The 13,695-nt window shown below is 43.5% G+C and overlaps 1 protein-coding gene across 1 annotated transcript in view; it reads left to right on the top strand.

Annotated features, from left to right (window-relative positions):
* Dyrk4 (dual specificity tyrosine phosphorylation regulated kinase 4) overlaps positions 1-13,695 on the top strand; it is a 33,390-nt gene that overhangs the window by 12,323 nt on the left and 7,372 nt on the right. The window contains exons 2-10 of the mRNA XM_055609449.1: positions 309-389; positions 1,127-1,243; positions 2,436-2,574; positions 4,374-4,537; positions 6,895-7,031; positions 7,336-7,476; positions 8,927-9,065; positions 11,273-11,354; positions 12,672-12,844. Coding sequence (XP_055465424.1) covers positions 309-389; positions 1,127-1,243; positions 2,436-2,574; positions 4,374-4,537; positions 6,895-7,031; positions 7,336-7,476; positions 8,927-9,065; positions 11,273-11,354; positions 12,672-12,844 — 1,173 coding nt within the window. The remainder of the gene's footprint in view (positions 1-308; positions 390-1,126; positions 1,244-2,435; positions 2,575-4,373; positions 4,538-6,894; positions 7,032-7,335; positions 7,477-8,926; positions 9,066-11,272; positions 11,355-12,671; positions 12,845-13,695) is intronic.

The following is a 13,695-nucleotide window of genomic DNA, read 5'->3' as shown; positions in this document are numbered from 1 at the left end:
TCTTTCTTTCTTTCTTTCTTTCTTTCTTTCTTTCTTTCTTTCTTTCTCTTTCTTTCTCTCTTTTCTTAAGTGTAGCAAACATAGGATAAATCAGTCCACAGTTGGCACTTCTGGAAAGAGTGTGTGTTTGTGTAACATTTCATTCATACATTCACTGAGTACTTCTTTGATCTTCTCTTGAGTTTTTGGAACTTAAAATTAGGAGAATTGGCTTCAAGGGCACTTTATCATAATGGAAAATTAAATGCTCAGGTGGCTTGGGATGAAAGCAGCCAAGTTCTATGTCAATTCTCTCCCTCCAGACCCAGGTTGAGAATAAGCCTTTGGTTCAAGTCCAGAAGGCACCCTCCAAGATCAAGAAGCTCAGAATGACCCGATATTCACATAAGGTAGGGGTGATGACCAGTGCCTTTTCTCTAGGAGACAGTGAAGACAAGCAGATGGTTGGGATAGAGTTTAGCAGGACAGTTTGTTTAATAACAACCACACTCTATATATGGCTGTGTATTGATAGATGAACCCTCTCCCAATCAATCCATAAAACAAACAATGAAGGATAACAAGGATCAAATTATAATGTGTCCATTGAGAAGATTGGGGTTTGTGTTACATATGCAGCAGGAGGAACTTCTCCATATCTGGACACATTTTCAGAGCATTGTATGAAAGTCAGACAAACACTTCCTTTGGGAGACATATTGAAAAATGCCATTTCTTAACTGGAAATAAAATCCTGTCTTGGAGATGGATTTTTTCCTTGGGGGGGGGCACAGTCTCCAACATTGCATTGGTGATAATACTGGCCAGCACTTTTAAAACACTCTACATATATTTCCCCACAAAAGTCTTATAAAGTAGGTCCCATTTTTGTCACCATGGTAGCAATGAATGAACGAGTCTTAGAAAGTCAGTGTGACCTCATGGAGGCTTACAGTTCATTAGTGGCAGAGGTAGGATTCAAACTCCTAGTCGACCTGATAGACTACTCTGCTCTCTGGAAATCTGCTTTTTTTCATGAACTTAGGTTAGATGCCACATAGGTGTGGAGTTATGGATAGAAGAGATAGCCCAGAACACACTTCCTTTTCTGGGATGCCTGTAACTTGTTCACTTTCTCCTTCTGTAGAATCCAAACAGCAGCATTACTGCGCTCCCTTTTATGGACACAAAGGGGAAGAGAGATAGAGTTAACTTCCCCCACATTGGCAACAAAGTCTTATCAAAGCCATCCATTCTGCATCTGGTGAGTAAGACAATGGACATGCGCTTGTGCAAGCAGATTCATGGCCTAAGTGAAAATGTGAACGAATGGGCCTTGACTTTCTTTCACTTATAAAATGGGCTCTCTGTGGTATCATGAGCATTCATCAAGGAAATGAGAAATGAAGTCCCTGATGTGTAAATGGTAGAGCCATTCAAAAGATTTCCCTCCAATGTTCTCTACTAAAAACAAATATAGTAATGTGTGATGTGTGTGGTATGTGCATATGAACATAGATGCTCACAGAATCTGGAAGAGCATGTCAGAGCCCCTGGAGCTGGGGTTCCAGACAGTTGTGAGTCACCTGATGTGGGTGCTGGGAAAGAGGCTTGTGTCCTCTGCAAGAGCAGTAACACCCCGAGCCCCTTCTCTAGTCTCTGCTTTGCCCTTCCTGTGCAAGAGCTACATGAGATTCTACAAGCTAGTAACAAGCTAAACAGGTGCTAGTCTCACCTAAGCTGAAGCTTCTGGGATCTAGTAAGTTGCTTAGCTTTTTTGAAATTAGCCTGTATTAGTTACTCTTCTCACTGTTGTGAGCAAATACCTGAAAGGAAGCAATTTGAGGGAGGAAGGGCTTATGTTGTTCTCATTTAAGCAATGATGTTCTTTACGGTAGGGAGGCCATGGCAGCAAGAGCATAATGTAAGCTTACATTATGTCTTTGGGCAATAAGCAGAGAAATGAATGCTGGTCATCAGCTCAGTTTTCTTTCTTTTCCATCTGAGGCAACCCCCAACCCTCCATTAATGGCGCTTCCCACATACAAGGTGGGTCTTCGTTCTTTAGTTCTGGAAACTAGAGAAATCAAGAGATGTGTTTCCGTGGTGACTGGAAATCCCAGCCAAGATGACAGTGAAAAGTAACCACCCTCATGGCCTCCACAAGAGCATCAGTAAAAACTGTTGCATCTTTCTCTACAGTGGCATGCCACTGGGCCATCAACTGTATAATGTAATGTAGTGGGCCCTCTCCAGGGCATCATACAAGACTCAAAACTCTCTCTTAGGAGAAAGTTGAGAGACTTACTATCTCTAAAATCTTAATTCTTTTTTCCTGAAAGTGGTAGGAAAAGATCCTGGCTGGAGGTGGGCCTATTGGGTCAACTGGAAGACCCATGACCACCCCCCACCCAAGAGAAACCAGTCCTTTCTTACAAACTTGTTTCCTTGAGCAGGAAAATCAAATTCACAATCAACTGCTATTCTCTGAGCTCAAGACTTCAGAAGTACTTTCTGATGCCAACTTTAAACCCCAAGATAACAAGCCATATCTGGAACTACCAAAGAGGTACAAGGCCCCTCTTACAGCAGCAGGTATGACTTTGGGAGCTGTAGCAAGGTAGAGTGAAAGGGGACGCATGGTTATGCATGGCCAAACTGTTGAGAGTTGAGCTGAGCTACGGTGAGACAAGCTTCCACGTGCTGGAGACATCAACGAAGGCAAAGGACCAGAATAATCGAAGTTAATTCCATGACTTCTCACTGTGGCTGGCTAAGCTGAGAAGGAGTGAGCGGCAGCTCTCTATGGTTTGTTGTTCCCCGGGGAACTGCACTAGGTCAAGGTCAGCTGTGTCAGTGTAGACAGGGGGAAGTATGTTGTATGGTCTCAGGTGAAAAGGAGTGAGAGGTAGAATTAAGGGTGAGAAGTGCTGAACTGTCACAGTTATTTGGAAGCTTCCTCTTCCTCAATCAGGACCAGGTAGAGGGCTCCAGATGGTGTGTGTAGACTCCTGGGTTCAACATGGAGGTGCATGAGAATGCTGCCTGACTGGGAAGTTTGATTCTGTAGCTCTGGTAGGAGACCGCCATGGGTGTGAAGTGCACTGAGTCATGAGGGAAGCTTTCCTATGATGCCTGCCTGGTAAAGTTTCTGTGATTGTGTGTGATGGAGCCAGAAAGATCAGAAGCCAGATTCTTCCTGAGATTCAGAGATTCAGAGCTTCCCCCTTAAGACTCAAAACAAGAGAACCGAAGTCTGCTGAATGCTTTCATGCATCAGCATTGTCCAATCGGCAGCTCTTCCGCCACAAGACTGAGTTGACCTGAGTTGACTGGCCACCCTCCTCCTTCCCACATCCCAGGAATGACCCCTGAGGAGACAGCTTCTGTTGTGAGCTAGTTCTGCCTTTGTGGGAAGCGATATCTGCTTCCTTGCTGTCTCAAGCCTTGGTTCTGCCTCTGGGTGGAAAACATCCATTGTGATTCACCCTCTAGCCTCATTACTTGTAGGAGGACAGAGGTTGCCTTGTGCCTCATTTTCCCCCCTCCCAGTACTTCCTTCTATAAGTCTTCAGCAAACAGCTTCCAAAACAAGTAGGTACCCTTCCTCAATTCTCCCTCCAGAGAAACCCCCATATATTAAAGTTGACATCACTGGGGATGGAGAGTTCTAAGGTTAAATGCAGATCATGCAACAGATGCCGGTTTGGTTCCCAGCACCCACCAATGTGGCAGTTTACAACCATTTTTTTTTAACTCCAGTTCCAGGATATCTGATGACCTCTTCTGACCTCTACAGGCACCAGGCACACATGTGGTATACAGATGTATATGCAAGCAAAATACACATACGTTTTTTTTTTAAATTCTTAAAGTTGGCTATCACCTATAATATTCTACACCTGCCCTAACACACACACACACACACACACACACACACACACACACACACACATACCCTTGCTGAGATCTGACAATCTAGCTCAGAAACATTCTTCCCTATGCCTTGAGATGCTACCTGGGCTAGCTCAGCACAGATCTGCCAGGATAAATGCTAGATTAACGTTGTGCTTACACTACCAACATCATACTTTTTAAATCCTTTCTCTGTAGTGTGATTCAGCATGAACTTGGAGAAATGGCACCTTGATCTCATACTGTTGTTGCCACAGAGGAATCCTCAAGGTTTCCCCTAATCTATGGCAGCACATGGTCATTGGTTGCTAATTTCTTCTTGGCGCTTATCCCTGTTACATCTCCATGGGCTGAGAAATCCAGTGTGTGGTCCTTAGGAAGTAAGCTTGCTGGGAATATGCCCCCTGAACTGGCAAGGGTCTGTGCCTGGGGCTGATGTCCAAGGGACTCAACTGAGCCGATTATGTTTTCACACACAGAGGCCCTAAAGTATTTTAAGAACCAGCTGTCCTCTTATGAGCAAAATGAAATCCTGGGCTACTCGGAGCTGTGGTTCCTGGGGCTTGAAGCCAAGAAGCTCAAGGTGGCTCCGGAGAAGTTCAGCAAGACATGCTTTGACGATGAGAGTGGCTCCTACGTGAAGGTGCTGGGTTATGGCAACACCTCAGGGACTTGGCGGGTGGGGGGAATGATTGCATCAAGAGGAAAACAGAGAATATTTTGCAGTATTTTATACTGATGTGCTAAGGGATTGGTTTCCCAAAGAATTTTAGTGGGTGCTAAAAAGAAATGCCATATTTTTTTTCTAAAAGTCAGGAAAATATGTGATTTCTTTGTACAAAGGACTCTGCTATTGGAATGCCAATGTTCTCCATGAATGCTGGGGTAACAGATTTATATGTTGTGTAAACTGTCATTAAGAAAGGACCCATCAAGAAAGGAGTAAGACACCACCCCAGTGTTTGCTTTTACATTGTCTTTCATACAAACCCCACCTGGGGACTCTTTTTCTATTTTATAGTATGAGTCATTTTAGCATCAGAAAAAAAAAACAAAACAAAAAAAAAAAAAAAAAAAAAAAAAAACCCACTTTTGTTGTGATCTCTGGTGTATAGTATTTAACTTCATTTTGTTTTCCAAATATTGATCCCAACATCTCCTCTTCCTTCTCACTTACTGTTCCTCTGTTGCCTCAGGGGCAGAGTCCCCCAGCTTGAAGGTAGAATCAGGGCAGTGATCCCTACTTTTGATAACACCGACCAGGCTGTAGTTGTCTAGAGTTTCCTCTTTGGGCCTCTCATTGTAACTTGGTTTTTTAGAAGCTACTCTTTGATGGCTTCTTAGAAGCAGTAGGTTTTCTTAATGGCTTATAAGCCCTGCTTCTCAAGCTACTGAGCACAGAAATCAACTGGGGATCTTGTTAAAGTACATATTCTTACCCAGAAAGATGTGATGGATGAAAGATTTCACATTTATAGGTGATATCCAACCCGTAAGGCAGACCACACTTAGAGAAGCAGGCATGTCATTTCTGCTATAGACTCCATGAGAGGACAGCTTCTCAGCAATGTTAAGTCAAATATCCCTTTGGAAATCTGATAAAAGCTATGAGTCCTCATTCTCCACTCCCCAAAAGTAATCTGTATGCACACAAAGTTACAGGGGACTAACGGATCCTTGGTTATGAATCACCATAAGTTTTCCCAAACATCATCACCTGCTTCTCAGATATTTCCATCTCCCTATGGGGGCATTAGTCCTGACCCTAGTTGAAAGCATCAGACCTCAATCAAATCTTAGAGATCTTTATTTTTTTTAATGTGGCAGTGGGAGGGGGTTATTAATGTGCATTCTCTATAAGCTCCAATCTGCATCTTTGTTTTGTTTTACACACAAACACATTATTGACAAAACCAGATACCCAAGTAAGCTACACAGCTACAATCTTACACTCACTCTGCCAACATGTGTCACTTATGTACCTATTTATTTCTCCCACGTCACAAGCCTACCCATCTTCTAAACTCTGCAAATATAAGGAGAGCAATCTATCACACATGAGCATACTATGGTTATTCAGGGACCTACAAGTAATGTCAAATGGACATGTAAGCAAGCATGATACAACCAAACCACCGGCACAAAGAAGATAAAGAGAACGTCAGGGAAACACTGAAACGCTTTTATATGAGCACGTCTGCACGTTCTGCCCCATTTCATCACAGACCTTCACCAATCGGTGAGACCTTTTCCATTTTGGTGAAACTGTATATGGTCAAATTCATGGTCTTGATTCTACTGTATGAACAGAACCTCCACTACGTACATACATACATACATACTCATTAGTTCAACACTAGAAATCAGAGATTCACACAGCTAGAGTACCTCAGACACCATCTCATTCTGCCTGACTTTATAGAGCCGGGCACTGTAGCTCAAAGTGGACAACTGGCTTATCTGAAGCCACTGGCCTCAAGTCTCCAACCAACAACTTTATGTAGAATTTACTGAATGCTTGATCCCTACTTTCCTACAGAGACTTGGATGATGATTCTGTTTCTTCAAAGATACTTCAAATGCCCAAGTTCTGTACTACTTTCTCAAGACAGGATTAAGTCTGTATAAGTATAGGAGGAGATTACTGGCCAAGAAATGGCAAATCAGACCTCAAGCTTTCTCATATGGGCTGAAGGCATAGCAAGGGTCAGAGTGGATCAAATATTTTTGTGCTGTAGGTCTTAATGATATAGAAACACAAGTGCCCCTCCCAAATAGATATGGATTAAGCTTTGTGGGATGTTTCCTGCTAACCATGTATGTGGTCTGGAATCCAAACAACCCAATCATTTATGAGGCCATAACTTGAGAGCAGGAGTTCAGAACCACTCCCTTCCCAAGAGGGAGCTAAGATGTGGGAGGTAGGATCCAGGGGTCCTGGGGTGCAGTGAATCCAAGAGCTCATGGTTCTGACCCTCATTGCTGGCCTGACTTCTGCAGGTCCTTCATGACCACATTGCCTACCGATATGAGGTTCTAGAGATGATCGGGAAAGGGTCCTTTGGACAGGTGGCCAAATGCTTGGATCACAAAAACAATGAGTTGGTGGCCCTGAAAATCATCAGGAACAAAAAGAGGTGTGGCTCAATGGGTAACATAGGAAACAGAAATTTGGACTGTGTGACTCTAGCTGTTTCCAAAAGTCAACTCTCTCTGCTACTGCTCTTCTCATTTCTCTCTGGCTTTTCTTGCTTCTCTCTCTACCTGTCTGATATCACAAAGAGGCAAGAAGAAGCAAGAATGGAATTTGGGATACATTCGGACACCCTAGATATTCTTGGGGTCCTAGGGCGGGATTCAGGACTGTCTGCTACATTGTGACATGATGCATGTTTTCTGTCCTCATTGCCCACCACCTTGGTCACTCCCCAATCACCTCAGATTTCACCATCAGGCTCTGGTGGAGCTGGAGATCCTGGAAGCCCTCAGAAGGAAAGACAAAGACAACACCCACAATGTGGTCCACATGAAGGACTTCTTCTACTTCCGGAATCACCTCTGTATCACCTTTGAACTCCTGGGGTCAGATGCTTTTTCTTTGTTACGTTATAAATGGTTGCATAAGTGACAGAAGAGAATCTCTGAGGTCAGAATACTAGATTTTTCTGGATGTAGTGCTTAATGACTAAAGTGGACATTGTAGCCACTCAGACAGAAAAGAAGCTGAGACCGAAAACTGGCATCTCACCTCAGTAAAGCCTGTCACCTGCTCACATAAGTGTGCTGGGCTTCCCGAGGCTGAGTATTGGAGTAGGTGACCTACTGAGTATGTTTTCGTTTCGATCTTGAAGGCAAGATCTGAGAAGGGCATCTCTTTGCTCTCATGTCCTGGTTTTCCAATTCTGTGGTGTAGGGATTAGAACACAGAACCATAGGCAAAGTGGCTTCTTAGAGTGGGCAAAGGACTTGGATTTCGAGTAAAGGCAAGAACAGATTTTTTTTTAATGTAATAAAACAGGGCCCTGATTTATGTAGATTGGCAGCAAATGATTGAGTATGAGAAAAGAAAAGCCTCGGCAGTCAGAGGTTCCTGGGTCATTGATTTAGTAGCTTGATGCTTCCATGACACTGTTATGGAACATGACATGGACATGTCATGGACGTTCTGTTTACGTTCTCAATGTGCAAAATACAGTTTACTCTTCAACATGCACATGTGAGTTATCTTCCCTGTGGTAAAATAAATAGGAGCGACTGACTCTCTTAGCCGTCTATCTCCGTGCCCAGGAGGGATGTCACTGTCCTTAAAAAAGCTATGAGAATCCCAGTTATGTTGGGGAATTGCTCAGAGTCAAAGGTCAACACAGCTAGAAGAAGCCAGCCCTTCTATCTGTATTGGACCCCCAAGAGTGAATGGTTTCCTACGTACCGCCACAGACACGTATCCTCAGAAATAAAAGAAGGAAAGGAAGTGGCCAGGTGTTGGCACACGCCCCTTTCTTTCTGTCTCCACCTTGAAGTCTGCACAGAAGACAAAAGCCACCCTCTCACAAATGTGTGTTTCATTTCCAAGACTTGTAAGTCGGCAGATTTCATCCAATACAGCATGGCTCTGTCGAATGTTGTAGACTTCCACTACTATAGAGAACTGAGGATGGTACAGCAAGACTCAGGGTTCATTCTTGCAAGACCATAGTTTAAAGGGCCAGCTGGCCACACTTACCTTTGCCAGGGTGGGGGCTCCCTTGTTTCCCTGAGCTTCCATTGGCCCATGCTCCTTTTTCCATACATGCCATGACACTGAAGATCTTGGCAAGTCCGTTAGGCTGGGGCGGGAGTGTCTACTTTGTTAAAGCCTCCCTGGGCCTCTTCCAGGAGCTGGAGGAACTGTGGCTGTGCGGCCTTGCCTCTTGGCTTGCGATCTGTTTGATATCAGAGGGAAGCCAGGTGACATGGGTTACACACGTGGGTCCAAGCTGAGCATGGTGTTTCGACAGCCACCTACATCGCTCTCCCTCTCTCTTTGTCCCAGAATCAACCTGTATGAGTTGATGAAGAATAACAGTTTTCAAGGCTTCAGTCTGTCCATAATCAGGCGCTTCACCCTTTCCGTTTTGAAGTGCTTACAGATGCTTTATGTAGAGAAAATCATCCACTGTGATCTCAAGCCAGTGAGTACAAACTGTCCAGCTGGTGGGGCTGGCTACCATCACTGTTTTCCAGGGTGGAAGGCAGGCAGTGTTCTTTCATAGGTGGAGATGCAGTGAGGATTAAGGTATATACACTGTGGAGATAAAGAGGAAGATGACAGAGTGAGGTATTTAGGAACAGGAAGACTGGTGTATGGCTGGTGTCTTGCGCATCAAGGCATACAGCGAGGAGCCCTGGGAGTCTGGATTTACTCTGTTGGCACTTTTGATTATCAGCCACTGCAGGCCTTAAGAGAGTTCTTGTCAGGTGTGGTGGTAAATCAGGGGTTCAAAATCATCCTCCGCTGCATAGAGCATTCAAAGCCAGCCTGAGATACACAACATGCTGCCTTAGATTCCTTTTCCACCAATATTTATTATGCATAATTAATGAAAGTATTGGAAATTATAACAGTGCCTCCACAAACAGCCAGTAAAATCTTATTGGAGAAAGCCATGAATAGTTGTATTGGAAAGAACCATCATGATATGGAAAGGTAAGCACATCCCTATTGATACCGTACTTTGCATATTCAAAACTGGTGGACACTTGGGCATGATGCACATGCAGGCAGATCTTCTCCATTCAATTCTCATCTTTACTGGCATTGTATACAGCTCCATAGCTATTTGGATTGTTTATTGAGTAATCAGTTTTTGGAAGGGTGTTTTGTTTTGTTGAAACGGTTTCATATAACTCAGGCTGGCCTCAAGCACTATATCTAGCTGAGGCTGGCCTTGAACTCCTGATTCTCTTGCTTCTACCTCCTCAAGTACTGGAACTACCAAGATACACCATGGTGTCTGGCTAGGAATCACTGTCTAGATCTATACCCCGTTGGACTACCTGCTCTTCCTGAGGGCAGGGACCACTTCCTCTCACCATTATGTCCTCAGGACCTAACACAGAACCTCGTACCAGAAATACAAGGCAACAAAGGATTCTGAAATGAGTAACGACTGTCAGTTCAGAGTAGTGGCTTAGAACAAGCCCCAAAGAGCTGGTTTAAAAACTGCTCTAACTCACAGACAGGAAACTATTCTTAACTTGTCCTTATTCTCTTCCCTTCATCCATAGAAGTGGATGAAGAGAAGCAGAAGTCCTGGGGTTAAATTTTTGTGAGTAAAGATTTTCAAGACAGAAAGATAGAAAAGACGCTGTCCTGACTGGAGCCTCATGAGGGTGGAAATATACTAATGTGTTCACCATTCCCAGTTCCAAATCCTCAGCTTTCCAGCTCCCAGGGGTCCCATAGATACTTAAGAGCTTAAGATTTAGGGGACTGAATCCCACCAAGGAAATTCACAAAATTTTCTCCAGGCAAATTATCAGGTAACAGGTTTCTTTGGGAAATAGGTCAGGTGTGCTCAATAAGTGTATCCCTTTGGGAATGTAAACACAGACCAAGGGGGTGTTTAGTGAATATGTATTATGTCTTTATTGTTTACTGTGTACAAGTTCTGAGTTCCCATAGTGTTGCTCCATTTTAAGAGAACTTTCTCCCAGTAAGAATGGAGAGGGCAGGGTGTGTCTGTCAGTCTTCCATTGCTATGACAAAACACTTGTGGAAATCAGCTTCTAAGGAGAAGGGAAGGTTTTGGTTTGTTTGTTTGTTTGTTTGTTTGGCTAATGGCTTCAACCCAAGGTTGGTTGGCACCATGATTTTTGGAACTGTGGAGAAGCAGAGCATCATGATACAAGGCTTGGAGAGTGAAGCTATTCATTTCATGGTGGCCAGGAAGAAAGAGAGTTGGACAGAGTGCTAGTTCTCAGTCCCCCCACTGCCAGCGTTAACAATAGCATTTTTATGAACATTACATCTATTCATCCACTGGCATTTGTAAGGCCTTATGAAAACCAAGCATAGAACCAGGTACAAAAGATCATGTAAATAAACTCATAATCATCAGCAGTTTTTCCACAACCAGTAGGGGAAAAGGCAAAATATACACAAAGAAAGGAATGCAAAGCAGTAAATATGAGGTCCAAATCAGATAAAGACCACAAATCAATGGGAAGTCCCAGGAGGAGGACCATGGAATATGGAGAAGATGTGGGAAGAGGACCTTTGAGGTGGTTGTATTTGAATGGGACAATCCTTGTACAGGAGTGACATATAGGTAAGGAGAGAGCCTAGGCAACATTAATTTAAATAAATAGCATACATCCTCTTTTTTTTTTTTTTCAGGAAAATATCGTGCTATACCAGCGGGGCCAAGTCACTGTTAAAGTTATTGACTTTGGATCAAGCTGTTATGAACACCAGAAAGGTAGGCCCTTTGCCAGCCCCTCTGTCTGAGTTCTGCTATTATAAGTTCTCTCTCTTCCTATGTCAGGCTACCTGGGTGCCAGCTTGGGCAGCTTACATTTGAACCAGGTGCTTCACATCGCTGAGTCCAAGTTTTGTTTTGTTTTTAATCTATAAACGGAGAAGGTTGTATCCAAAGAGTGTATGGACTCTCTGAAGTTCTCATAGTCCGTAGTTAAATGACCCATGAGCACCAGGTCCCCAAAATGACTAGACGTACTTAGATTTACTCCAGGGCTCTGGAATATTATAGTTCCCAGGTGCTCACTTTACAAGCATCAAATCTGAATTTTTAGTGAGTAAAAACTTAGTGAGTTTGCACTTTAGAAAATAATCACTCTGCGGTTTAGATTTCATTGCCCTTGATTCATCTGTGGACCTTGTACTTTTTTCAAGCTAGAACCTGAAAAGAAACCCTGGAGCGTATTCATACCAACCCTCACTGAAGTTGACTTGATTGATCATCTGCCTTTTACAAGTCTGATTTAGAGAACAAGTCCCAGCTCTATGACATTCATTAGTCTAGGTTTAAAAAAAAAAAAAAAAAAGGAACCCACAATATTGTCTTACAAAAGTGAGATAGCGTGTGGCAGTGTGTTCCAGGGGATCTGAAGGCAGAGATCCTCCTGCCTCTACACCTCAGATCCTAAATGGTAGGAATAAATGTAGGGAGGTGTGTGTGTGTGTGTGTGTGTGTGTGTGTGTGTGTGTTTGTGTGTGTGTGTGTGTGTGTGTGTGTGTGTGTGTGTTGGGGGGGTTTGATGTTTTTCTTTCTTTTCTTTTTGTCTTTCTTTTTTCTTTCTTTCCTTCCTTCCTTTTTTCTTTCTCCTTCCTTCCTTCCTTCCTTCTTTCTTTCTTTTTTCTTCTTTCTTTCTTTTTTCTTCTTTCTTTCTTTCTTTTCTTTTCTTTCTCTTTCTTTCTCTCTCTCTTTCTTTCTTGTTGTCTCTTTTTCTCTTTCTTCCCCCTCCCTCTTCTCGCACTCTCTCTCTTTCTTCTTATTATTTTATTTTACTTTTAAAACAGGCAATTTAAATTTACTTTCTTGGAATTACTCCTTTGGAGTTCCTTATCAATAAGCTAACTTAGATAACAATCAGCGGTTGGGAGGATCAATCTATTGGCAGATAATGGAATGGGACCTAGATACACTTCCTTTTTCCCAAGAAGCCCGAGAGTTGGGGTGGGGTGTGTACTTTATGAGGGTGGTGCTCTAAATTAATTACTGCAGGGGCATCTAGAGAGAATGTTTCAGCCTGCTTTCTCTCCCTTTCCCCAACAGTGTATACATACATCCAAAGCCGGTTCTACCGATCCCCAGAGGTGATTCTGGGCCACCCCTACAGCATGGCCATTGATATGTGGAGCCTGGGCTGCATCATGGCAGAACTGTACACTGGATACCCACTGTTCCCTGGGGAGGACGAGGTGGAACAGCTGGCTTGCATCATGGAGGTGAGGGAGAGGGCCGGCCACCATCATGGCTGACTTCCTGGAATAATGTCTGTCCTCAGACTCTGGGTTTCATCACTCCCAGCAAGGGCAGTACCGTGCGTACTCCTCCACTTCCTAAAGTATTTTTGAAATGATGTGCCTCTTATATTTTGCTGAGTGGAAAGAGAATTTTTTTTTATCATGGTTTAAAAAGATGATGCCCTTTTGCTCATTGTAAATACTAACATTTTAAAATAAGGATGCTAGCCTTTCAAATACATTGCCACAATGATGATGATGATAAGACTGAAGCCAGTGTGGTCTGATAATCTACCTAAAAATCAGGTGATTGTGTTCTTACAGAACCGCACCCTTCCTCTGGTTTGTTCTTCTTTTTCCTGGAATAGGCAAATAGGTAAAAAGAGTTGCAGAATGGTTAATTTGGATGGAATTAGCACTGGTCTAGGAGTTAGTAAGCCATGGATCCAGCCTCAGATTTGTGTTTATGGAATGCCACAATGTTTGCTGTGGACTGTTGAAAATGAGGGTCAGGATGGGTGTTGCTAAGGCTGAAGCACCCTTGAACCTTCCCTGCTTCCAATACCTGGGAGACTGGGGGTGTGTGAGCTGTGCTCCCTACTTCTCCAGGACCTCTGAAGGACCACAGAACTGGGGGTGGGGGGTGGGTTATGCTAGGTATGCCAATCAGGACCGGCTATTTTCTCTTTGTCTCATTTATACACCTGTAAGTTTCAGAGAAAACAGTGACCAGTCAGTGCTAATTTCTTTCTCTCCAAGAATGTCCTTTTGTATTCTAAGGGCTCACTGCTTATCTCCTTTCTCCCCTCCCAACCCAGTGGTCTATGCTGGGA

Source organism: Psammomys obesus, unplaced genomic scaffold, assembly GCF_907164565.1.
Source record: "Psammomys obesus unplaced genomic scaffold, mPsaObe1.curated_primary_1811, whole genome shotgun sequence".
Lineage (NCBI taxonomy): Eukaryota > Metazoa > Chordata > Mammalia > Rodentia > Muridae > Psammomys > Psammomys obesus.
This window is presented reverse-complemented; position numbering and strand designations above follow the sequence as displayed.